The sequence below is a fragment of the Oncorhynchus gorbuscha genome, linkage group LG07 (genome assembly GCF_021184085.1).
Source record: "Oncorhynchus gorbuscha isolate QuinsamMale2020 ecotype Even-year linkage group LG07, OgorEven_v1.0, whole genome shotgun sequence".
NCBI lineage: Eukaryota > Metazoa > Chordata > Actinopteri > Salmoniformes > Salmonidae > Oncorhynchus > Oncorhynchus gorbuscha.
In genome coordinates this window covers 7,507,544-7,532,543 of record NC_060179.1, presented here as the reverse complement: position 1 = coordinate 7,532,543, position 25,000 = coordinate 7,507,544, and the positions used below count along the sequence as shown (strand labels likewise).

Sequence of the window (25,000 nt, the reverse complement as noted above, 5' to 3'; positions counted from 1 at the left end):
ACATCAGAGACTGTAACGTTCTTTGCTTCACGGAAACATGGCTCACTGGAGAGATGCTATTGGAGACGGTGCAGCCAGCTGGTTTCTCCACGCATCGCACAGACAGAAACAAACATCTTTCTAGTAAGAAGAGGGGCGGGGGCGTATGCTTTATGGTTAACATGACGTGGTGTGGCCACAACAACATACAGGAACTCAAGTCCTTCTGTTCACCTGATTTAGAATTCCTCACAATCAAACGTAGACCGCATTATCTACCAAGAGAATTCTCTTCGATTATAATCACAGCCGTATATATCCCCCCCCCCAAGCAGACACATCGATGGCTCTGAACGAACTTTATTTGACTCTTTGCAAACTGGAATCCATATATCCGGAGGCTGCATTCATTGTAGCTGGGGATTTTAACAAGGCTAATCTGAAAACAAGACTCCCTAAATTTTATCAGCATATCGATTGCGCAACCAGGGCTGGAAAAACCTTGGATCATTGCTATTCCAATTTCCGCAACGCATATAAGGCCCTGCCCCACCCTCCTTTCGGAAAAGCTGACCACAACTCCATTTTGTTGATCCCTGCCTACAGACAGAAACTAAAACAAGAAGCTCCCGCGCTGAGGTCTGTCCAACGCTGGTCCGACCAATCTGATTCCACACTCCAAGACTGCTTCCATCACGTGGACTGGGATATGTTCCGTATTGCGTCAGACAACAACATTGACGAATACGCTGATTCGGTGTGCGAGTTCATTAGAACGTGCGTTGAAGATGTCGTTCCCATAGCAATGATTAAAACATTCCCAAACCAGAAACCGTGGATTGATGGCAGCATTCGCGTGAAACTGAAAGCGCGAACCACTGCTTTTAATCAGGGCAAGGTGACTGGAAACATGACTGAATACAAACAGTGTAACTATTCCCTCCGCAAGGCAATCAAACAAGCTAAGCGTCAGTATAGAGACAAAGTAGAATCTCAATTCAACGGCTCAGACACAAGAGGTATGTGGCAGGGTCTACAGTCAATCACGGATTACAAAAAGAAAACCAGCACCGTCACGGACCAGGATGTCTTGCTCCCAGGCAGACTAAATAACTTTTTTGCCCGCTTTGAGGACAATACAGTGCCACTGGCACTGCCCGCAACTAAAACATGCGGACTCTCCTTCACTGCAGCCGAAGTGAGGAAAACATTTAAACGTGTCAACCCTCGCAAGGCTGCAGGCCCAGACGGCATCCCCAGCCGCGCCCTCAGAGCATGCGCAGACCAGCTGGCTGGTGTGTTTACGGACATATTCAATCAATCCATATCCCAGTCTGTTGTTCCCACATGCTTCAAGAGGGCCACCATTGTTCCTGTTCCCAAGAAAGCTAAGGTAACTGAGCTAAACGACTACCGCCCCGTAGCACTCACTTCCGTCATCATGAAGTGCTTTGAGAGACTAGTCAAGGACCATATCACCTCCACCCTACCTGACACCCTGGAACCACTCTAATTTGCTTACCGCCCAAATAGGTCCACAGACGATGCAATCTCAACCACACTGCACACTGCCCTAACCCATCTGTACAAGAGGAATACCTATGTGAGAATGCTGTTCATCGACTGCAGCTCGGCATTTAACACCATAGTGCCCTCCAAGCTTGTCATCAAGCTCGAGACCATGGGTCTCGACCCCGCCCTGTGCAACTGGGTACTGGACTTCCTGATGGGCCGCCCCCCAGGTGGTGAGGGTAGGTAACAACATCTCCACCCCGCTGATCCTCAACACTGGGGCCCCACAAGGGTGCATTCTGAGCCCTCTCCTGTACTCTCTGTTCACCCACGACTGCGTGGCCATGGACGCCTCCAACTCAATCATCAAGTTTGCGGACGACATGCTTGATTACCAACAACGACGAGACGGCCTACAGGGAGGAGGTGAGGGCCCTCGGAGTGTGGTGTCAGGAAAATAACCTCACACTCAACGTCAACAAAAGGAGATGATTGTGGACTTCAGGAAACAGCAGAGGGAACACCCCCCCTATCCACATCGATGGAACAGTAGTGGAGAGGGTAGTAAGTTTTAAGTTCCTCAGCGTACACATCACAGACAAACTGAATTGGTCCAACCACACAGACAGCATCGTGAAGAAGGCGCAGCAGCGCCCTCTTCAACCTCAGGAGGCTGAAGAAATTTGGCTTGTCACCAAAAGCACTCACAAACTTCTACAGATGCACAATCGAGAGCATCCTGTCGGGCTGTATCACCGCATGGTACGGCAACTGCTCCGCCCACAACCGTAAGGCTCTCCAGAGGGTAGTGAGGACTGCACAACGCATCACCGGGGGCAAACTACCTGCCCTCCAGGACACCTACACCACCCGATGTCACAGGAAGGCCATAAAGATCATCAAGGACAGCAACCAACCGAGCCACTGCCTGTTCACCCCGCTATCATCCAGAAGGCGAGGTCAGTACAGGTGCATCAAAGCTGGGACCGAGAGACTGAAAAACAGCTTCTATCTCAAGGCCATCAGACTGTTAAACAGCCACCACTAACATTGAGTGGCTGCTGCCAACACACTGACTCAACTCCAGCCACTTTAATAATGGGAATTGATGGGAAATTATGTAAAATATATCACTAGCCACTTTGAACAATGCTACCTAACATAATGTTTACATACCCTACATTATTCATCTCAAATGTATACGTATATACTGTACTCTATATCATCTACTGCATCCTTATGTAATACATGTATCACTAGCCACTTTAACTATGCCACTTTGTTTACATACTCATCTCATATGTATATACTGCACCCAATACCATCTACTGTATCTTGCCTATGCCGCTCTGTACCATCACTCATTTATATATCTTTATGTACATATTCTTTATCCCCTTACACTTGTGTCTATAAGGTAGTAGTTTTGGAATTGTTAGCTAGATTACTTGTTGGTTATTACTGCATTGTCGGAACTAGAAGCACAAGCATTTCGCTACACTCGCACTAACATCTGCTAACCATGTGTATGTGACAAATCAAATTGTATTTTATTTTATTTTCTTTGAGACAAAATCAGGAATTATCATAGCAATTACGGTAGAAATGTCAGGGATCAAACGCACATGTGACGTCTCAACCACAGGGTTAACATGCAGGGAGATGAGCAATGGGGTTATTGAGTAGGAATGAATGACCTCCATCTTACCATGGACAAAATAAATGTTACATTCAGTGTTGTCTCGTTGCTTTCTTTCATTTTCCATTAACTCATTATTGGTCACACAGTTATACAGTTCAGTCTCTTCTCCTCTACTGTTATACAGTTCAGTCTCTTCTCCTCTACTGTTATACAGTTCAGTCTCTTCTCCTCTACTGTTATACAGTTCAGTCTCTTCTCCTCTACTGTTATACAGTTCAGTCTCTTCTCCTCTACTGTTATACAGTATGAGGTTCAGTCTCTCCTCCTCTACTGTTATACAGTATGAGGTTCAGTCTCTTCTCCTCTACTGTTATACAGTATGAGGTTCAGTCTCTCCTCCTCTACTGTTATACAGTTCAGTCTCTTCTCCTCTACTGTTATACAGTATGAGGTTCAGTCTCTCCTCCTCTACTGTTATACAGTATGAGGTTCAGTCTCTTCTCCTCTACTGTTATACAGTATGAGGTTCAGTCTCTTCTCCTCTACTGTTATACAGTTCAGTCTCTTCTCCTCTACAGTTATACAGTTCAGTCTCTTCTCCTCTACTGTTATACAGTTCAGTCTCTTCTCCTCTACTGTTATACAGTATGAGGTTCAGTTTCTTCTCTACTGTTATACAGTATGAGGTTCAGTCTCTCCTCCTCTACTGTTATACAGTATGAGGTTCAGTCTCTCCTCCTCTACTGTTATACAGTATGAGGTTCAGTCTCTTCTCCTCTACTGTTATACAGTATGAGGTTCAGTCTCTCCTCCTCTACTGTTATACAGTTCAGTCTCTTCTCCTCTACTGTTATACAGTATGAGGTTCAGTCTCTCCTCCTCTACTGTATTCTGTCAACATGGACACACGTGTCTCTTTGTGACAGAGGGTCACAACTCTGGCTATACGAATAGAGACATGAGAGATTGGCCATAAAGTCTAATTGGTGATTAATTAGGATACTGAATGTCGTTTGGTTTTTAGCAATCCTTAGCTGTTGAATCTGACAGAGCGAAGGGCTTTGCCAACTGCGTGTTCACTTTATACCGTTTACCTAAGAGGTGCACTAAAAGCTACAATACAGCTAACACAAAAATGTCACTATCCAATGAACCATCATAAACCAAATGCAAAGTTACATTTTAAAAATGCTAAAACTACACTTTGATGTTTATTTGCTTAGTTGTTTTTGTTGTTACGCCTCTGCATGTTTTCCTCAAGCTAAACCAGAATAATTTAAAGTGTGCTTGTCTGTTTCCGTCTGACCTCAGGGTCTTCCTGGACCTCCAGGCGAGAAGGGGGAGAATGGTGACGTCGGTCCGATGGTGAGCAAACAATCATCATCATCAACAAACAAAAAATGTTTTAATCACTTTTCAAATAAATTGTTTTCTATGTATTTGTATCTTCGATTGGAATGTGAAATATTCACTTCCTGTTGTCCCGCTTCCTGTTCCTGTTGTCTCTTTACAGGGTCCTCCCGGTCCCCCTGGTCCCAGAGGTGCCCAGGGTCCTAGTGGAGCTGATGTACGTACAGGACCACATGTTGATAACTCATTGTCACATTACCATATGTGACTGTGGATGTCAATGTGAAATACTGTAGTATGCCTCTGCCTGCTTAAACTGCCAGGTATGATGTGCGGCAATGAACGCTGACTCCTCTCTCTTCTTCTCTGTTTCCTGTTAGGGTGCACAAGGTCCTCCCGGTGGTGTGGGTGCTATGGGAGGCGTGGGTGAGAAGGTGAGAGTGTGTGCCCATCACAAGATGGCCACTGTAGTCTGGAGTCCATCTCTGGGATGGACATCCAGTCAACATCCCTCCATCTAACCCATCCCTTCTCCCCAGTTCACTGATCTCCAGGGCTCCAAACGCTTAAGGATCGGACCCTTTTTTTCCAAATTTTCGCCTAGAATGACATACCCAAATCTAACTGCATGTAGCTCAGGCCCTGAAGCAAGGATATGCATATTCTTGGTATCATTTGAAAGGAAACACTTTGACGTTTGTGGAAATGTGAAAGGAACGTAGGAGAATATAACACATTAGATCTGGTAAGATAAAATACAAAGAAAAAACCAACCATAATGTTTTTTTCTGTACCATCATCTTTGAAATGCAAGAGAAAGGCCATAATGTATTATTCCAGCCCAGGTGCAATTTAGATATTGGCCACTAGATGGCAGCAGTGCATGTACAGAGTTTTAGACTGATCCAATGAACCATTGTGTTTCTGTTCAAAATGTTGTATCAAGAATGCTCAATTTATTAATAACTTGTCATGTTCAAAACTGTGCCTCTCCTCAAACAATAGCATGGTATTTCTCCTCAAACAATAGCATGATATTTCTCCTCAAACAATAGCATGGTATTTTTTGACTGTAAATTGGACAGTGCATTTAGGTGAACAAGAATTTAAGCTTTCTGCCCATATCAAATTTGTCTATGTCCTGGGAAATGTTCTTGTTACTTACAACCTCATGCTAATCGCATTAACCTACGTTAGCTCAAGCGTCTCACAGGGGAGCCACCAATCCTGAAGTAATGAATTTCCTATGGCAGCCTGTGTTCTGAGTTAGTGATCTGACACTTTTAATACCTATTTTACAACAGTTCCAACAGCACTCCTCCATTTTAATGCCATCTGACAGCATCAATACTTAATGCAACAGAATATGAAAAATATCCGTGGAAGGTTACCATCGCTCTGAGAGGGCATTCTGACTAGCCTTATTGTTATCACATCTATATTAATGGTGCTCAGGAGCTCAACACAATGACACTCAACATCCACTAGAAAAATATTGTACTACTCATATCATTCTAAACTCTTAAGAATGTTTTGACAACATGACGATGTAATCACCAGGGCATCAGGGTAATGTAATCATTAGGGCATCAGGGTAATGTAATCACCAGGGCATCAGGGTAATGTAATCATCAGGGCATCAGGGTAATGTAATCATCAGGGTATCAGGGTAATGTAATCATTAGGGCATCAGGGTAATGTAATCATCAGGGCATCAGGGTAATGTAATCACCAGGGTATCGGGGTAATGTAATCACCGGGGTATCGGGGTAATGTAATCATCAGGGCATCAGGGTAATGTAATCATCAGGGTATCGGGGTAATGTAATCATCGGGGTAATGTAATCACCGGGGTATCGGGGTAATGTAATCATTAGGGTATCGGGGTAATGTAATCACCGGGGTATCGGGGTAATGTAATCATCAGGGTATCGGGGTAATGTAATCATCAGGGTATCGGGGTAATGTAATCACCAGGGTATCGGGGTAATGTAATCACCAGGGTATCGGGGTAATGTAATCACCATGGTATCGGGGTAATGTAATCATCAGGGCATCAGGGTAATGTAATCATTAGGGCATCAGGGTAATGTAATCATCAGGGTATCGGGGTAATGTAATCGTCGGGGTATCAGGCTAATGTAATCATTAGGGTGTCGGGGTAATGTAATCATTAGGTGATCAGGGTAATGTAATCCTTAGGGCATCAGGGCAATGTAATCAATAGTGTATCAGGATAATGTAATTACAATGTCATAGGATTGTGTTTACAACAGGATGATGTGTCCATAAAGGTAATGCAATCTAGTAGATAATGTATTCATAAGGGTGTCGATCACGGTAGAGATTCTAACATGGTGCGTTTTCATTTTCAGGGTGAAAACGGTGAAACTGGCAACCCTGGAACCCCTGGAGAGCCCGGTACTGGAGTAAGTGTATTTTGTCAGTGTGTCCGTTTGTCCCCGACCGTGTTACTATAATAATCTATCATCCAAGTCATCATCATGTGTTTGTGTATTCCCCTATTACCAAAACTATGGTTATGTACAGAGAATCTACTTCATAAGACCTCACATAAAACTGAATAACAACACAGAGACATGGCGAGTGCTGTTAGTGATGTGAGGTGGTAGTAATTGCTGGTGCTGTGTTGCTACTGACGGGCCAGCGTCACAGCGTGGTTCTCAGTGTGTTGTTGGCCAACGTTCCACGGTAAAACCGCCGAGCTGAGTCACTTCACGAACTGTTAACAGACCCTCTTAACAGACTAAATATAGTACACATCGTCTACCTTTTAACATGTTTATGACGGTGTAGTTCAGGCAGCTCAGTACCTTTTAACATCAATCCATCCATCGAATGTATTTATAAAGCCCTTTTTACATCCGCCGATGTCACAAAGTGCTGTACAGAAACCCAGCATAAAACCCCAAACAGCAAGCAATGCAGATGTAGAAGCACGGTGGCTAGGAAAAACTCCCTAGAAAGGCCAGAACCTAGGAAGAAACCTAGAGAGGAACCAGGCTATGAGGGGTGGCCTGTCCTCCTCTGGCTGTGCTGGGTGGAGATTATAACAGAACATGGACAAGATGTTCAAATGTTTATAGATGACCAGCAGGGTCAAATAATAATAATAATCACAGTGGTTGTAGAGGGTGCAGCAGGTCAGCACCTCAGGAGTAAATGTCAGTTGGATTTTCATAGCCGATCATTCAGAGTTAGAGACAGCAGGTGCGGTAGAGAGAGAGAGAGAGAGAGAGTTGAAAACAGCAGGTCCGGGACAAGGTAGCAGGTCCGGTGAACAGGTCAGGGTTACATAGCCGCAGTCAGAACAGTTGAAACTGGAGCAGCAGCACGACCAGGTAGACAGGGGACAGCAAGGTAGTCCTGAGACATGGTCCCAGAGTTCAGGTCCTCCGGGAGGGGAGGGAGAGAGAGAGAATTAGAGGAAACTTCAATTCACACAGGACACCATCAACCCGAGGGGGGCGTCAAACCCGGACAGGAAAATCACGTCAGTGACTCAATCCACTCAAGTGATGCACCCCTCCAAGGGACGGCATGGAAGAGCACCAGTAAGCCAGTGACTCAGCCCCTGTAATAGGGTTTGAGGCAGAGAATCCCAGTGGAGAGAGAGGAACCGGCCAGGCAGAGACAGCAAGAGTGGTTTGTCGCTCCAGTTACATTTCGGTTCACCTTTACACTCCTGGGCCAGACTACACTCAATCATAGGACTTAAAGGTCGAGACCAAGCCTGCGTCTCTCACATGGATAGGCAGAACATTCCATAAAATTGGAGCTCCTTAGGAGAAAGCCCTCCTCCAGCTGTTTGCTTAGAAGTTCTAGGGACAATTAGGAGGCCTGTGTCTTGTACCTGTAGGTATGTACAGCAGGACCAAAACGGAGGGAGCGGTAGGACCAAGCCCATGTAATGCTTTGTAGGTGAGCTGTAAAACCTTGAAATCAGCCTTAGCCTTAACAGGAGAGAGGCTAGCGCTGGAGTAATATGATCTACTTTTTTGGGTTCTAGTCAAGATTCTGTTTAACTGAAGCAGCTCAGTCCCTTTTTAAAATGGTTATGGCTGTGTAGTTCAGGCAGCTCAGTCCCTTTTTAAAATGGTTATGGCTGTGTAGTTCAGGCAGCTCAGTCCCTTTTTAAAATGGTTATGGCTGTGTAGTTCAGGCAGCTCAGTCCCTTTTTAACATGGTTATAACTGTGTAGTTCAGGCAGCTCAGTCCCTTTTTAACATGGTTATAACTGTGTAGTTCAGGCAGCTCAGTCCCTTTTTAACATGGTTATAACTGTGTAGTTCAGGCAGCTCAGTCCCTTTTTAAAATGGTTATGGCTGTGTAGTTCAGGCAGCTCAGTCCCTTTTTAAAATGGTTATGGCTGTGTAGTTCACGCAGCTCAGTCCCTTTTAACATGGTTATAACTGTGTAGTTCAGGCAGCTCAGTCCCTTTTAACATGGTTATAACTGTGTAGTTCAGGCAGCTCAGTCCCTTTTAACATGGTTATAACTGTGTAGTTCAGGCAGCTCAGTCCCTTTTAACATGGTTATAACTGTGTAGTTCAGGCAGCCAGTCCCTTTTAACATGGTTATAACTGTGTAGTTCAGGCAGCTCAGTGCCTTTTAACATGGTTATAACTGTGTAGTTCACGCAGCTCAGTCCCTTTTAACATGGTTATAACTGTGTAGTTCAGGCAGCTCAGTCCCTTTTAACATGGTTATAACTGTGTAGTTCAGGCAGCTCAGTCCCTTTTAACATGGTTATAACTGTGTAGTTCAGGCAGCTCAGTGCCTTTTAACATGGTTATAACTGTGTAGTTCAGGCAGCTCAGTCCCTTTTAACATGGTTATAACTGTGTAGTTCAGGCAGCTCAGTCCCTTTTAATATGGTTATAACTGTGTAGTTCAGGCAGCCAGTCCCTTTTAACATGGTTATAACTGTGTAGTTCAGGCAGCTCAGTCCCTTTTAACATGGTTATAACTGTGTAGTTCAGGCAGCTCAGTCCCTTTTGACATGGTTATAACTGTGTAGTTCAGGCAGCCAGTCTCTTTTAACATGGTTATAACTGTGTAGTTCAGGCAGCTCAGTACCTTTTAATATGGTTAGAACTGTGTTGTTCAGGCATCTCAGTCCCTTTTAACATGGTTATAACTGTGTAGTTTAGGCAGCTCAGTCCCTTTTAACATGGTTATAACTGTGTAGTTGAGGCAGCTCAGTCCCTTTTAACATGGTTATAACTGTGTAGTTAAGGCAGCTCAGTACCTTTTAACATGGTTATAACTGTGTAGTTGAGGCAGCTCAGTCCCTTTTAACATGGTTATAACTGTGTAGTTCAGGCAGCCAGTCTCTTTTAACATGGTTATAACTGTGTAGTCCAGGCAGCTCAGTCCCAATTGAATCTTCAGTACATTCCAGAACCATGAACAAAATCATTCCTGAATATTATTATACTCCGAGTCGATAAAGGGTTCGAAATGATTCCATTTCAGTAAGTACAACCTGCGAGAAGAGCCCTGTGGCTTCTGGCTATTTGACGTGGCAGAGTGGAATATTGATGCCATCTGTTGTTCTCTACAGGGACCTAAATGAATATTGATGCCATCTGTTGTTCTCTACAGAGACCTAAATGAATATTGATGCCATCTGTTGTTCTCTACAGGGACCTAAATGAATATTGATGCCATTTGTTGTTCTCTACAGGGACCTAAATGAATATTGATGCCATCTGTTGTTCTCTACAGGGACCTAAATGAATATTGATGCCATCTGTTGTTCTCTACAGAGACCTAAATGATTATTGATGCCATCTGTTGTTCTCTACAGAGACCTAAATGAATATTGATGCCATCTGTTGTTCTCTACAGAGACCTAAATGAATATTGATGCCATCTGTTGTTCTCTACAGGGACCTAAATTAATATTGATGCCATCTGTTGTTCTCTACAGAGACCTAAATTAATATTGATGCCATCTGTTGTTCTCTACAGAGACCTAAATTAATATTGATGCCATTTGTTGTTCTCTACAGGGACCTGAAGGCGAGAGAGGAGACAAAGGAGAGGCAGGACCACCTGGAGCTTCCGGACCCGCAGGCGCCAAAGGACCCCCTGGAGATGATGGACCCAAGGGAAATCCTGTAAGAGTCACTCTCTACTCCCATAAGACATCAGCTCTCTGTGATAGAACCACAGGCATGTTTTTAAGACATCTTGTCTTTTTCAATAGAGTAGTGTACTGTGGCGAGTGCTTTGCTGACATTACTGTTTGTAGAATGTAGGAGCCAAGTTTTACACAAAGTGCCATTGACAGTTGATATGGTTGGGAGGGGGTAGGGGGGGGGGGGCAGCTAAACCTCTCATCATCAAATTTACAACAGTCATTAGGCACAAACAATATATTATTCCTTGGCCACTTAGGATGAATATTGTAATATTGTGTAATATAATCAAATATATCTATATACTTTTTAAAATGTTTTTTTATTCCTTGTCTCTCCAGGGTCCGGTTGGTTTCCCTGGAGATCCTGGTCCACCGGGTGAAGCTGGTGTTGCTGTGAGCATCACGTCTTTGATTCATGCCTTAATGTTATTATTATTCAACTAATTCGGCTGTAAAGATACCAGTATTATTAGATGCCATCACTGTCAGTCAGACTGTAACGCCATTCCATGTGTTTATTTTTTATTTTATTTATTTTACCTTTATTTAACCAGGCAAGTCAGTTAAGAACACGTTCTTATTTTCAATGACGGCCTGGGAACAGTGGGTTAACTGCCTGTTCAGGGGCAGAACGACAGATTTGTACCTTGTCAGCTCGGGGGTTTGAACTCACAACCTTCCGGTTACTAGTCCAACGCTCTAACCACTAGGCTACACTGCGCACTGTATGTGCGCAGTGACTCCCAACTGCTACCAGGAATGGTCATTTGTAATGGAATCAGATGGTGGTGACCCATCTCACATGTGCATGTTTGTGTTGCTTCTCTCTCTCTCTCTAGGGAACTGACGGTTCTGCAGGAGAGAAAGGAGAGGATGGTGAATCTGGTCAACCTGTAAGTCCATATGTCATAAATATTATAAACACAAAATCAACAATTTTACACAGCTCTGAATTCCAAATTGCAGCACGGTAGAGTGGGTGACTGTATGAGCGCATTACCATCACCATTTGCCATTAGTCTGTCCTAATCGTCTATATATGAATAGCCTCGCATATCCTATTCAACATAACCGATACAACCCCCTGTGTGCTTTGCCTGTAATACATTACCATAAGCTTGCATTTGTGAATAAGTACCTGCAATAGAGAACATTGAGTCATACAATTTTCTTCTTCAGATCTGGTATATGAGTAACAGTATGTACAGATTTCTTAATAATATTTGTTTAGAAATATGAACAGCAAATCTGATTATTTAAGCCTTTGTTCGGGTGTGTGAATATCAGTGTGTATTAACATTTACGAATGTAAATAGATTTACAAGTGCTGGGAAATCGAAGAAAACTGTTTTTACTCTTAGCATTCGGAATGAGTTCATGTTTGTGTGTGTGTTTGCCTCAGAGTAATGTAATATGTAAGGTATCAGAGTAAGGTATTATGTAAACTGTAAGCTATTATTTAAAGTACAAGGTATCAGAATAAGGTAGTATATACAGTGTAAGGTATTATTTAAAGTGTAAGGTATCTGTAATGATCTTCGTCTGTTGTTTGTAGAAAGTCAGACCGAAATGCAGCGTGTAGGTTACTCATGACTTTTAATGAAGCTAATACGGTACATGAAATAACGGAAGAAGAAAACAACAAATGAATGAAACTAATTACAGCCTATCTGGTGACTAACACTAAGACAGGTACAATCACCCACCAAATACAACGCGCACTCAGGCTACCTAAATACGGTTCCCAATCCGAGACAACGAGAATCAGCTGACTCCAATTAGGAATCGCCTCAGGCAGCCAAGCCTAACTAGACACACCCCTAATAATACACACTCCCAATTAATACAAACCCCAATACGAAATACAACATATAAACCCATGTCACACCCTGGCCTACCCAAACATATAACAAAAACACAAGATACAATGACCAAGGCGTGACAGTATCAGAGTACGGTATTGTGTAAAGTGAAAGGTATGAGTTAGGTATTATGTAAAGTACAAGGTATCAGAATAAGGTAGTATATACAGTGTAAGGTATTATTTAAAGTGTAAGGTATTATTTAAAGTGTAAGGTATCAGAGTAAGATATTATTACAAGTGTAATGTATTATGTTAAGTGTAAGGTATAGACTAAGGTAAAGTGTAAAGTGTATCATAGCAAATTGGTAAGTAATGTGTATTATGTAAAGAGTAAGGTCTCAGATTAAGGTAAAGTGTACCGTATCAGTGTAAGATATCAGAGTAAGGTATCAGAGTAAGGTATCAGAGTAAGGTCTCAGAGTAAGGTCTCAGAGTAAGGTATCAGAGTAAGGTCTCAGAGTAAGGTATCAGAGTAAGGTATCAGAGTAATGTAATGTGTAAGGTATCAGAGTAAGGTATCAGAGTAAGATAAAGTGTAAGGTATCAGAGTAAGGTATCAGAGTAAGATAAAGTGTAAGGTATCAGAGTAAGATAAAGTGTAAGATATCAGAGTAAGGTATCAGAGTAAGGTATCAGAGTAAGGTATCAGAGTAAGGTATCAGAGTAAGGTATCAGAGTAAGGTCTCAGAGTAAGGTCTCAGAGTAAGGTATCAGAGTAAGGTATCAGAGTAAGGTATCAGAGTAAGGTATCAGAGTAAGTTAAAGTGTAAGGTATCAGAGTAAGGTATCAGAGTAAGGTATCAGAGTAAGGTAAAGTGTAAGGTATCAGAGTAAGGTATCAGAGTAAGGTATCAGAGTAAGATAAAGTGTAAGGTATCAGAGTAAGATAAAGTGTAAGATATCAGAGTAAGGTATCAGAGTAAGGTATCAGATTAAGGTATCAGAGTAAGGTATCAGAGTAAGGTATCAGAGTAAGGTCTCAGAGTAAGGTCTCAGAGTAAGGTATCAGAGTAAGGTATCAGAGTAAGGTATCAGAGTAAGGTATCAGAGTAAGGTATCAGAGTAAGTTAAAGTGTAAGGTATCAGAGTAAGGTATCAGAGTAAGGTATCAGAGTAAGGTATTATGTAAAGTATAAGGTATTAGAGTAAGGTATTTTATAAAGTATAAGGTATCAGAGTATGGTATTATATAAAGTATAAGTTATTAGAGTAAGGTATTATGTAAGTTATCAGAGTAAGGTATTGTATAAAGTGTTAGGTATTATATAAAGTTTGTTGTATTTTGAAGTAAAATAAGGTTTTGTAATGTTTCAGTGAAGTTCAACTTTAAAATAATTTTTAATTCTCTGAAATAACAATGGAGATTTCCACTATAAACCAAATTACGCAGTTGAATAATTCTGTTAATTCCTATCTGCTCAAGAGTTGTATTCTCCACTTTCTCATTTGTGTTGTTCAAATATTTGGTTAAGTAAACCGAAATGTGCTGCGATTGCATCTAATTAACTTTGAGATAATTGGATGAAGCTGATTCTGAAAACCGACGCGATATTTCAGACTGTCTTACTCCACTCGTAGATATCAGTTAAACCTTTTACAATTCATACCTGTCTAATGTCAATATGTGGTCACATAGTTCTCTATCTGTTAGGATATTGGACAATCCATTGCAGATTTCAAATACTAATCCTCTACATCACGTTAATATACCTTTATTCACAACAGACTGTGTTCATTTTTCCTAACTCTCGTTCCTCGACTCTTCTTCTATTTTGTACGTCTTCTGTCCTCTAGGGTCCCCCTGGTCCATCTGGTGAATCTGGTCCGCCTGGTCCTCCCGGCAAAAGAGTAGGTCTAAGCATCTTCATCATCGTGTTCATCATCATCACAACCAACACACCACAGATGTCAATATCACTTTCACCCATATCAGATAAAAGATTGAACAATATAGTACGTTATATTGTGTTTTGACTATTTGCATTTTCTCCCCCTCCCTTTTACACTGCTTCCACTCTCTGTTGTGATTATCTATACATCTATCATTTTCAAAACTCTACCTACATTTACATATTACCTCAATTACCTCGACTAACCGGTGCCCCCGCACATTGACTCTGTACCGGTACCTCCCTATATATAGTCTCGCTATTGTTATTTTACCGCAGCTCTTTAAGTACTTGTTACTTTTATTTCTTATTCATATATATATTTTTTACTTCTTATGCCTTGAATCCCGCTAACGGGATCGATATGACAACAGCCAGTGAAAGTGCAGGGCGCCAACACCATTTTAAAGATAAACTTGATGTAAATCCCACCACAGTGTCTGATTTCAAAAAGGCTTTATGACGAAAGCACACGAAACGATTATGTTAGGTCTGCACCTAGTCACAGAAAAACACAAAAAGCAGAAATAGAGATAAAATGAATCACTAACCTTTGATGAACTTCATCAGATGACACTTCATGTTACACAATACATGTATGTTTTGTTCGATAAAGTTCATATTTATATACAAAAATGGTTTTGTTTGAGTTTACATTGGTGCGCTATGTTCAGTAGTTCCAAAACATCCGGTGATTTTGCAGAGAGCCACATCAATTTACAGAAATACTCATAATAAACATTGATAAAAGATATAACTATTATACAGGGAATTATAGATACACTTCTCGTTAATGCAACCGCTGCGTCAGATTTCAAAAAAGCTTTACTGAAAAAGCACACCATGCAATAATCTGAGTACAGCGCTCAGATAACAAATCAAGCCATACAGATATCCGCCATGTTGTGGAGTCAATAGAAGTCAGAAATAACATTAGAAATATTCACTTACCTTTGATGATCTTCATCATAATGCACTCCCAGGAATCCCAGTTCCACAATAAATGTTTGATTTGTTCGATAAAGTCCATCATTTATGTCCAAATACCTCCTTTTTGTTCACGCGTTTAGCCCAGTAACCCATATTCATGACGTGCAGGCCAGACGAAAAGTCAAAAAGTTCCATTACAGTCCGTAGTAACATGTCAAATGAAATATAGAATCAATCTTTAGAATGTTTTTAACATACATCTTCAATAATGTTCCAACCGGAGAATTCCTTTGTCTGTAGAATTGCAATGGAACGCAAGCTAACTCTCACGTGAATGCGCGTGACCAGCTCATGGCACTCTGCCAGACCTCTGACTCATTCAGCTCCCATTCCCCCCTCCTTCATAGTAGAAGCATCAAACTAGGTTCTAAAGACTATTGACATCTAGTGAATGCCTTAGGAAGTGCATTATGACCCCATAGACACTGTATATTCGATAGGCAATGAGTTGAAAAACGACAATCCTCAGATTTCCCACTTCCTGGTTGGATTTTTCTTCTCAGGTTTTTGCCTGCCATATGAGTTCTGTTATACTCACAGACATCATTCAAACAGTTTTAGAAACTTCTAATAATATGCATATATTAGCAACTGGGCCTGAGTAGCAGACAGTTTACTCTGGGCACCTTATTCATCCAAGCTACTCAATACTGCCCCCAGCTATAACAAGCATTATTGGTTAGGGGCTTGTAAGTAAGCGTTTCCCTGTTGTATTCGGCACATGTGACTAATACAATTTGGATTTGATTTGATTTAATGGTAACTCATTGATCCCATTTTGGCCTAGATGTTTTGACCGAGTCCCATTGTCCCATATCCAACACCTATAGACACACAGTTCTATGCATTGTATTCATCTTATTGTAAAACCAGACATAGAAATGCACCCAGTCATTGTTGATTAGAGTCATCAGGTGAGAATTCTTTACCCTAAACAATCCATTAAAACTCTGTAACAATACCCCCACCCTCCACCCCCACCCGGAGAAGTCTGAATGATTCAGTATTATCAAAAGTGGGTGAGGAAAAACAATTTGGGATTTGCAGGGTCAGAGCTACTGAGCCGTCTCTACATGGAAATTAAAGATATCTCAAAGCCCACTGAGCTGTCTCTACATGGAAATTAAAGACTACACTACATGACCAAAAGTATGTGGATCCCTGCTCATCGAACATCTCATTCCAATATCATGGGAATCAATATGGAGTTGTTCCCCCCTTTGCTGCTATAACAGCCTCCACTCTTCTGGGAAGGCTTTCCAATTGATGTTGGAACATTGCTGCGAGGACTTGCTTCCATACAGCCACAAGAATATTAGTAAGGCTGGGCACTGGTGTTGGGCGATTAGGACCCAAAAGTGTTCGATGGGGTTGAGGTCAGGCCAGTCAAGTTCTTCCACACCGATCTCGACAATCCATTTATATATGGACCTTGCTTTGTGCACAGGGGCATTGTCATGCTGAAACAGGGCCTTCCCCAAACTGTTGCAACAAAGTTGTAAGCACAGAATCGCCTAGAATGTCAAGGGGCCTAGTCCGAACCTTGTAAAACAGCCCCAGACCATTATTCCTCCTCCACCAAACTTTACAGTTGGCACTATGCATTGGGACGGGTAGCGTTCTCCTCGCATCCGAAAACCCCAGATTCATCTGTTGTACTGCCAGATGGTGAAGCGTGATTCATCACTTCACTTTGGGGCGGCAGGGTAGCCTAGTGGTTAGAGCGTTGGACTAGTAACCGGAAGGTTGCAAGTTCAAACCCCCGACCTGACAAGGTACAAATCTGTCGTACTGCCAGATGGGGGAACGCGTTTCTGTTGCTCCAGAGTCCAATGGCGGCAACCTTTACACCCCTCTTGCTCGCATTACATATAGTGATCTTAGGCTTGTGTGCGGCTGCTCAGCCATGGAAACCCGTAAAGCTCCAGACAAACAGTTCTTGTGCTGACGTTGCTTCCAGAGGCATTTTCGAATTTGCTAGTGAGTGTTGCAACCGAGGACAGATCATTTTTACGCGCTTCGTGCTTCGGCACTCGCCGGTCCCGTTCTGTGAGCTTGTGTGGCCTACCACTTCACAGCTGAGCCGTTGTTGCTCCTAGACGTTTCCACTTCACAGTAAGAGCACTTACAGTTGACCGGGGCAGCTCCAGCAGGGCAGAAATTTGACTAACTGACTTTGTTGGAAATGTGGCATCCTATGACCATGCCACGTTGAAAGTCATTGAGCACTTCAATAAGGCCATTCTACTGCCAATGTTACTATGGAGATTGCATGGCTGTGTGCTAGATTTTAGACTCCCGTCTGCAACCGGTGTAGCTGAAATAGCCAAATCCACTCATTTGAAGTGGTGTCCACATACTTTTGTATATATGGTGTATACATTTCATAGTCATGGCATGCTTTGTGAAATACTGTAGCTTCTGCACCAGGCCCAAAACGAATTTACTGTCTAGAGAGAGCAAAATCTCCCCTGGCACAATGTTGATCTGGGCTACTTTGACTGACAGTCATGGAATAACGCTAGAAGAACAGAGAGGGTATGATGGGTATTTTCAGGACAGAGATATCTATCTGTCCCTCCTCGGGGCTTGTCTACAGGAATCTACAACTGAATGCCTTCAACTGAAATGTGTCTTTTGCATTTAAGCCAACCGATCTGAATCAGAGAGGTGCAGGGGGGGAACAGCCTTAATCGACATCCACAGCACCCAGTGGGGAACAGTGGGTTAACTGCCTTGCTCATGGGGCAGAACAACATCTTTTTATCTTGTCAGATCAGGGATTCGAGCCAGTAGTTGACCCAACACTCTAACCACTAGGTTACCTGCCGATTGTATGGTTGTTGTGTAGTGAGATGTCATTTCTCAGATGTCTTGGGGTGACATTAGATTGTATGGTTGTAGTGTAGTGAGATGTCATTTCTCAGATGTCTTGGGGTGACATTAGATTGTATGGTTGTAGTGTAGTGAGATGTCATTTCTCAGATGTCTTGGGGTGACATTAGATTGTATGGTTGTAGTGTAGTGAGATGTCATTACGGAGGCAGGTCAGCTATCACCAACTCAGTTCACCAGTAAAAAATGGACTTTCCTGAAATGTTGGTCTCTGAGGCAAAGATAAAGATGTAGCTTGAAATTAAAATACATTTTGTTATGATGATGACCCTTTTCCAAAGAGTAACATCATGTCTGATTTCACTGTATAAAGCTGCTACCATGTACAGTGCCTTCGGAAAGTATTCAGACCCCTTGACCTTCTCGGGATTTTGTTACATTACAGTCTTAATCTAAAATTGATTAAAATAAATAAAATCCTCAGCAATCTACACACAATACCCCATAATGACAAAGTTAAAACAGGTTGTTAGACATTTTTGCAAATGTATTAAAAATAAAAAACAGAAATACCTTATTTACATAAGTATTCAGACCCTTTGCTATGAGACTCGAAGTTGAGCTCAGGTGCATCCTCTTTTCATTGATCATCATTGAGATGTTTCTACAAATTGATTGAGTCCACCTGTGGTAAATTCAATTGATTGGACATGATTTGGAAAGTGGCACACACTTGTCTATATAAGGTCCCAAAACTAAGCCATGAGGTGGAAGGAATTGTCCGTGCAGCTCTGAGACAGGATTGTGACGAGAAACAGATCTGAGGAAGCGTACAAAAAAACTCTGTAGCATTGAAGGTCCCCAAGAACACAGTTGTCTCCATCATTCTTAAATGGAAGAAGTTTGGAACCACCAAGACGCTTCCTAAATCTGGTTGTCCGGGACAAACTGAGCAATCAGGGGGAGAAGTGCCTTAGTCAGGGAGGTGACCAAGAACTCGATGGTCACTCTGACAGAGCTTTAGAGTTCCTCTGTGGAGATAGGAGAACCTTCCAGAAGGACAACCATCTCTGCAGCACTCCACCAATCAGGCATTTATGGTAGTGGCCAGATGGAAGACACTCCTCAGTAAAAGGCACATAACAGTCCGCTTGGAGCCACCTATAGACTCTCAGACCATGAGAAACAAGATTTTCTGGTCTGATGAAACCAAGATTGAATTCTTTGGCCTGAATACCAAGCGTCACATCTGGAGGAAACCTGGCACCATCCCTACGGTGAAGCATGATGGTGACAGCATCATGCTGTGGGGATGTTTTTCAGCGGCAGGGACTGGGAGACTAGTCAGGATCGAGGGAAAGATGAACAAAGCAAAGTACAGAGAGATCCTTGATGAAAACCTGCTCCAGAGCGCTCAGGACCTCAGACTGGGGGACGAAGGTTCACCTCGCTACAGGACAACGACCCTAAGCACACAGCCAAGACATTGCAGGAGTGGCTTCTGGACAAGTCTCTGATTGTCCTTGAGTGGCTGAGCCAGAGCCCGAACTTGAACCTGATCGAACTTATCTGGAGAGACCTGAAAATACATGTGCAGTAATGCTCCCCATCCAACCTGACAGAGCTTGAGAGGATCTGCAGAGAAGAATGTGAGAAACGCCCCAAATACAGGTGTGCCAAGCTTGTAGCGTCATACCCAAGAACACTCAAGGCTGTAATCACAACCAAAGGTGCTTCAACAAAGTACAGAGTAAAGTACCGCTTTGTCATTATTGGGTATTGTGTGTAGATTGACGATTATTTATTGTTTTAAAAACATTTTGGAGTAAGGCTGTAACATAACAAAATGTGGAAAAAGTCAAGGGTCTCAATACCTTCTGAAAGGCACTGTAAATTCTCTTTGACTTTCCCTGGGAACTTATCAAGTGTAACATCATGGTAGGCTAATATTAGTTGAAAGCACCCAACATTAGTGAATCCCAAATAGTGCATGAACTTCCTTTTGACGGATGTTAAATTCTTTCTTTAAAAGAAAAGTGGCAATTATTGTCCCACATTTCTCAAAGAAATCGCTGTCTCGAGCTATCTTCTGCAACAGCTATGACACAGGCCAATAGCTCAAATAGCTGCAATTTACAACAGACACAAAAAACAGCCAATTGCTTTTGCAATGTGCTTGACAGAATTTATATTCATAGTATTTAGCGTCATATCAACATGCAGCTCCTAATGGCCAAGGGATTATTTTAGGAAAATGGCTATTTCATCATCATAGGTATTTTATCTGCATCCCCCAAAAATGTTTACCTAGAACTATTTCTGCAACTCCCAGGCATTCTGCTCCCCTGAATCAGTAATTTGGGGGTAGAGTTGTTTTGCATTTAACATTGCAGGGTGTTTTTACTTCCTCAGCAGTTTACCAACAGCAATTTGAAATGAAGCTGAAATCTCTCTCCAGCTCCTTCAGGTACTGTCTAAATCCATTTAGCACCAGAGACATTCTTTAGTTATTTCAATCTCATTTATTTTTATCTTAAAGGTTTGATTTTTGTCTCAATATAGATATTCATCTGGAAAGATATACCATTTACAGTTTAGAGTAGTTCTTTTGTTTTTAGACTGCCGTTGTATTTATATTACCCCGAGACAAGACAACAAACAGATCACAAATATTCCCAATATTATTTCATATGGTTGGAAGAGTTGGACAACTACAGTAGGTAGTCAGCTGTTTGGGTTAACAGAATATGGTTGGAAGGGTTGGACAACTACAGTAGGTAGTCAGCTGTTTGGGTTTACAGAATATGGTTGGAAGGGTAGGGACAACTACAGTAGGTAGTCAGCTGTTTGGGTTTACAGAATATGGTTGGAAGGGTTGGACAACTACAGTAGGTAGTCAGCTGTTTGGGTTTACAGAATATGGTTGGAAGGGTAGGGACAACTACAGTAGGTAGTCAGCTGTCCCTACTTTCCAGAATATGGTTGGAAACCCAGGGACAACTACAGCTGACAACCTACTGTAGTTGTCCCTGTTCTTTACAGACCATATTTGGAAACCCAAACAGCTGACTCACCTTGGGTTTACAGAATATGGTTGGAAGGGTACCTACTGTAGTTGTCCCTGTTTGGGTTTACAACCATATTCTGGAAACCCAAACAGCTGACTACCTACTGTAGTTGTCCCTACCTAGGTAGTAGTTGTCCCTACTCTTCCAACCATATTCTGTAAACCCAAACAGCTGACTACCTACTGTAGTTGTCCCTACTCTTCCAACCATATTCTGTAAACCCAAACAGCTGACTACCTACTGTAGTTGTCCCTACCTACTGTAGTTGTCCCTACTCTTCCAACCATATTCTGTAAACCCAAACAGCTGACTACCTACTGTAGTTGTCCCTACCTACTGTAGTTGTCCCTACTCTTCCAACCATATTCTGTAAACCCAAACAGCTGACTACCTACTGTAGTTGTCCCTACCCTTCCAACCATATTCTGTAAACCCAAACAGCTGACTACCTACTGTAGTTGTCCCTACCCTTCCAACCATATTCTGTAAACCCAAACAGCTGACTACCTACTGTAGTTGTCCAACCCTTCCAACCATATTTTGTCAGCTGTTTGGGTTAACAGAATATGGTTGGAAGGGTAGGGACAACTACAGTAGGTAGTCAGCAGTTTGGGTTTACAGAATATGGTTGGAAGAGTAGGGACAACTACAGTAGGTAGTCAGCAGTTTGGTGTTAACAGAAGTAGCATCATGTTGGCCTATCGCTCACAACTCGAGTGAGGGTGAAAGCAGAGAAACAAAGCCAATGCTGCCCTATTGGCCATATCTCTAAATCAAGTCAAAACACACAGCCCTATTGGCCACATCTCTAAATCAATCAAAACACACAGCCCTATTGGCCACATCTCTAAATCAAGTCAAAACACACAGCCCTATTGGCCATATCTCTAAATCAGTCAAAACACACAGCCCTGCTGTCATCTCTACACAGGGACTCAGTCAAAACACACAGCCCTGCTGTCATCTCTACACGAGAACTCAGTCAAAACACACAGCTCTGCTGTCATCTCTACACGGGAACTCAGTCACAACACACAGCCCTGCTGCCATCCCTGCTTTCCCAAGCTGTCTGATCAGAGAAGTGTGCCTCTCTGTGGACTGCATGGGGTTTTGATGTGAGGACCCCTTGTATAGTTGAAAGAGACAGCCTTAGGCTGAGAGGTGGCCAGAGAGAACACATCACCTGGAAACCCTTGGCGCGATCGGAAACGTGTGTGTGTGTGTGTGTGTGTGTGTGTGTGTGTGTGTGTGTGTGTGTGTGTGTGTGTGTGTGTGTGTGTGTGTGTGTGTGTGTGTGTGTGTGTGTGTGTGTGTGTGTGTGTGTGTGTGTGTGTGTGTGTGTGTGTGTGTGTGTGTGTGTGTGTGTGTAAGCAGTTCTGTTATATGGGTATGAAGCATGTCCACACTCCCGTTCAGTCAAACAGATTTTCTTTGCAAATGTGTGTGTAGATTGAGGTGTTACTTTTCAAGGACATTTGCTCAAGACTCTGGTTTTCATCCGTGTTGGATTGAATGAAGATGTTTTCGGAGGGAATACTGAAACTACTAGATATGAACTGGTTAATGGATTTATTACTGTCATTTTCAAACCCTAATTCAGGAATGAAATATTTTAGAGGTTTTGGTATGGTCCAGTGTGACTCATATGGTAGAGCATGGCACTTGCAACGCCAGGGTTTTGGGTTCAATTCCTGTGTGGGGACCAGTGTCAAAAATATATGCACTCGATATTGTATGCTCTGAATAAGAGCATCTGTTTGAAGGACTAAAATGTCAATATTACTATGTCTAATATTTGTTTCTAGGTTTATTTTTTTTATCTTCAAGTAGACAAACGTTTGTTCAAGCAACTTCTCATTTCCTCAGTACTCAACTCTGGGTTCTTACTGGATATCCAACGGCTGTATTTCACCGTAACGATTTGTTACAATTGACCTGAATTACTGCCCTCACAATGTTGTTGTTTACTGCAGACATGAACACACTAATAAACAAACACTGTGGTGGCATTTTTCTATTCTTTACCAAATGAGGAGAGTTACAAACTACACACCAGTCAGAGTTACACTTAAACTTAATATGTTGGGCCTCCCGGGTGGTGCAGTGGTTAAGGGTGCTGTACTGCAGCGCCAGCTGTACTGCACCACAGACTTTGGGTTCGAGCCCAGGCTCTGTCGTAACCGACCGCGACCGGGAGGTCTGTGGGGCGACGCACAATTGGCTTAGCCTCGTCTGGGTTAGGGAGGGTTTGTCCGGTAGGGATGTCCTTGTCTCATCGCGCACCAGGGACTCCTGCAGCGGGCCGGGCACAGTGTGCTAACCAAGGTTGCCAGGTGCACGGTGTTTCCTCCAACACATTGGTGTGGCTGGCTTCCGGGTTGGATGCGCGCTGTGTTAAGAAGCAGTGTGGCTTGGTTGGGTTGTGTATCGAAGGACGCATGGCTTTCAACCTTCGTCTCTCCCGAGCCCATATGGGAGTTGCAACGATGAGACAAGATAGTAGCTACTAAACACTTGGATACCATGAAATTGGGGAGAAAAAAAGCGTTGTATGAAAGATAGCTATAAAACATAGCAGAGAGTTACTGCTGTGTCAACAGTTATCATTGTAAAGACCAGTGTCTGGCCCCCTCCTATTCGAAACTGGGACCCGTCTCACCCTGGTAAGGTATAGCACAAAATCATTACCTCATGTTATCTGGAATGCTCTTTAGGCTTTATTACCCAAAGACATTGTAAATCTCCTCTGTCCATGCTATTTCATAGAGGCCCATCCTCAGTGGAACGCACACACACGATAGTTAACAGAATACTCTATTCTGTCGAATAAAACAACCATTCTAATGCAATACAAAGACCATTATTCATGCGCATGCATGCATAATCTTACAATTTTCCACGACAACACACATGGACATTATTCATGCGCATGCATGCATACATACACACACACACACACACACATACGAAACCAATGCTGTGTGATACTAAAGTGTGTCTTCTCATCTTCCTCAGGGCCCCCCAGGATCTGCCGGTACAGAGGGTAGACAAGGAGAGAAGGGCACCAAGGTAACCTACAAAATCAATTCGGCCCAGAGAGCAGCCTCAGGATCTCCAGACTCCACAGCAAGCCCCCATGCCTCACCCCTCACCCCACTTCCCTGTTCCTTCATCCTCCACCCTCTCCACTCTTCCCTCATCCCTCTCCCCTCATCCCTTATCCCTGTCCCCTCTTCCCTTTTCCTTTAATCTCTCTCCCCTCATCCCTCATCCCTTATAACTGTCCCCTCTTCCCTTCTCCTTTAATCTCTCTCCCCTCCTCCCAAATTAAAACACAAATCCCCCAGGAAGTCGGGACTCACACAGCCTATTTTAGCTTTGTGTATTTTTAATGTGTTTACTATGTGTTGTACCTTCATTGGTGGAAACGTACTGTGCTGTATCTAGCTCTGACATGTCACAAGTCTGTTTGCCAGTTGTCTCTATCCCCCTCTGCTATGGTTTAGACTGGGCATTGTTGTTTCACATCAATCACAGAGTCGCATTGTTATCTAACCCTCCAGATGTTATCTATGCTCCTCTGTGAACATAAGACTAGGCTGTAGTCACCTGAAGCTCAACGCAGTCAAAGGAATGTCTCTTTGACAATACACACTACAAGGACGTGAAGTGGATAAGAACCCAGTCTATGATCTGTTGTTA

The 25,000-nt window shown here is 42.7% G+C and overlaps 1 protein-coding gene across 3 annotated transcripts in view; it reads left to right on the top strand.

The window, feature by feature from the left end:
* Positions 1-25,000, top strand: part of LOC124039460 (collagen alpha-1(XI) chain-like) — a 216,932-nt gene that overhangs the window by 171,991 nt on the left and 19,941 nt on the right. For all 3 annotated transcript variants that reach the window (XM_046355451.1, XM_046355450.1, XM_046355449.1), the window contains 9 exons: positions 4,445-4,498; positions 4,647-4,700; positions 4,864-4,917; positions 6,859-6,912; positions 10,522-10,629; positions 10,992-11,045; positions 11,492-11,545; positions 14,311-14,364; positions 24,314-24,367. In XM_046355451.1, coding sequence (XP_046211407.1) covers positions 4,445-4,498; positions 4,647-4,700; positions 4,864-4,917; positions 6,859-6,912; positions 10,522-10,629; positions 10,992-11,045; positions 11,492-11,545; positions 14,311-14,364; positions 24,314-24,367 — 540 coding nt within the window. The remainder of the gene's footprint in view (positions 1-4,444; positions 4,499-4,646; positions 4,701-4,863; positions 4,918-6,858; positions 6,913-10,521; positions 10,630-10,991; positions 11,046-11,491; positions 11,546-14,310; positions 14,365-24,313; positions 24,368-25,000) is intronic.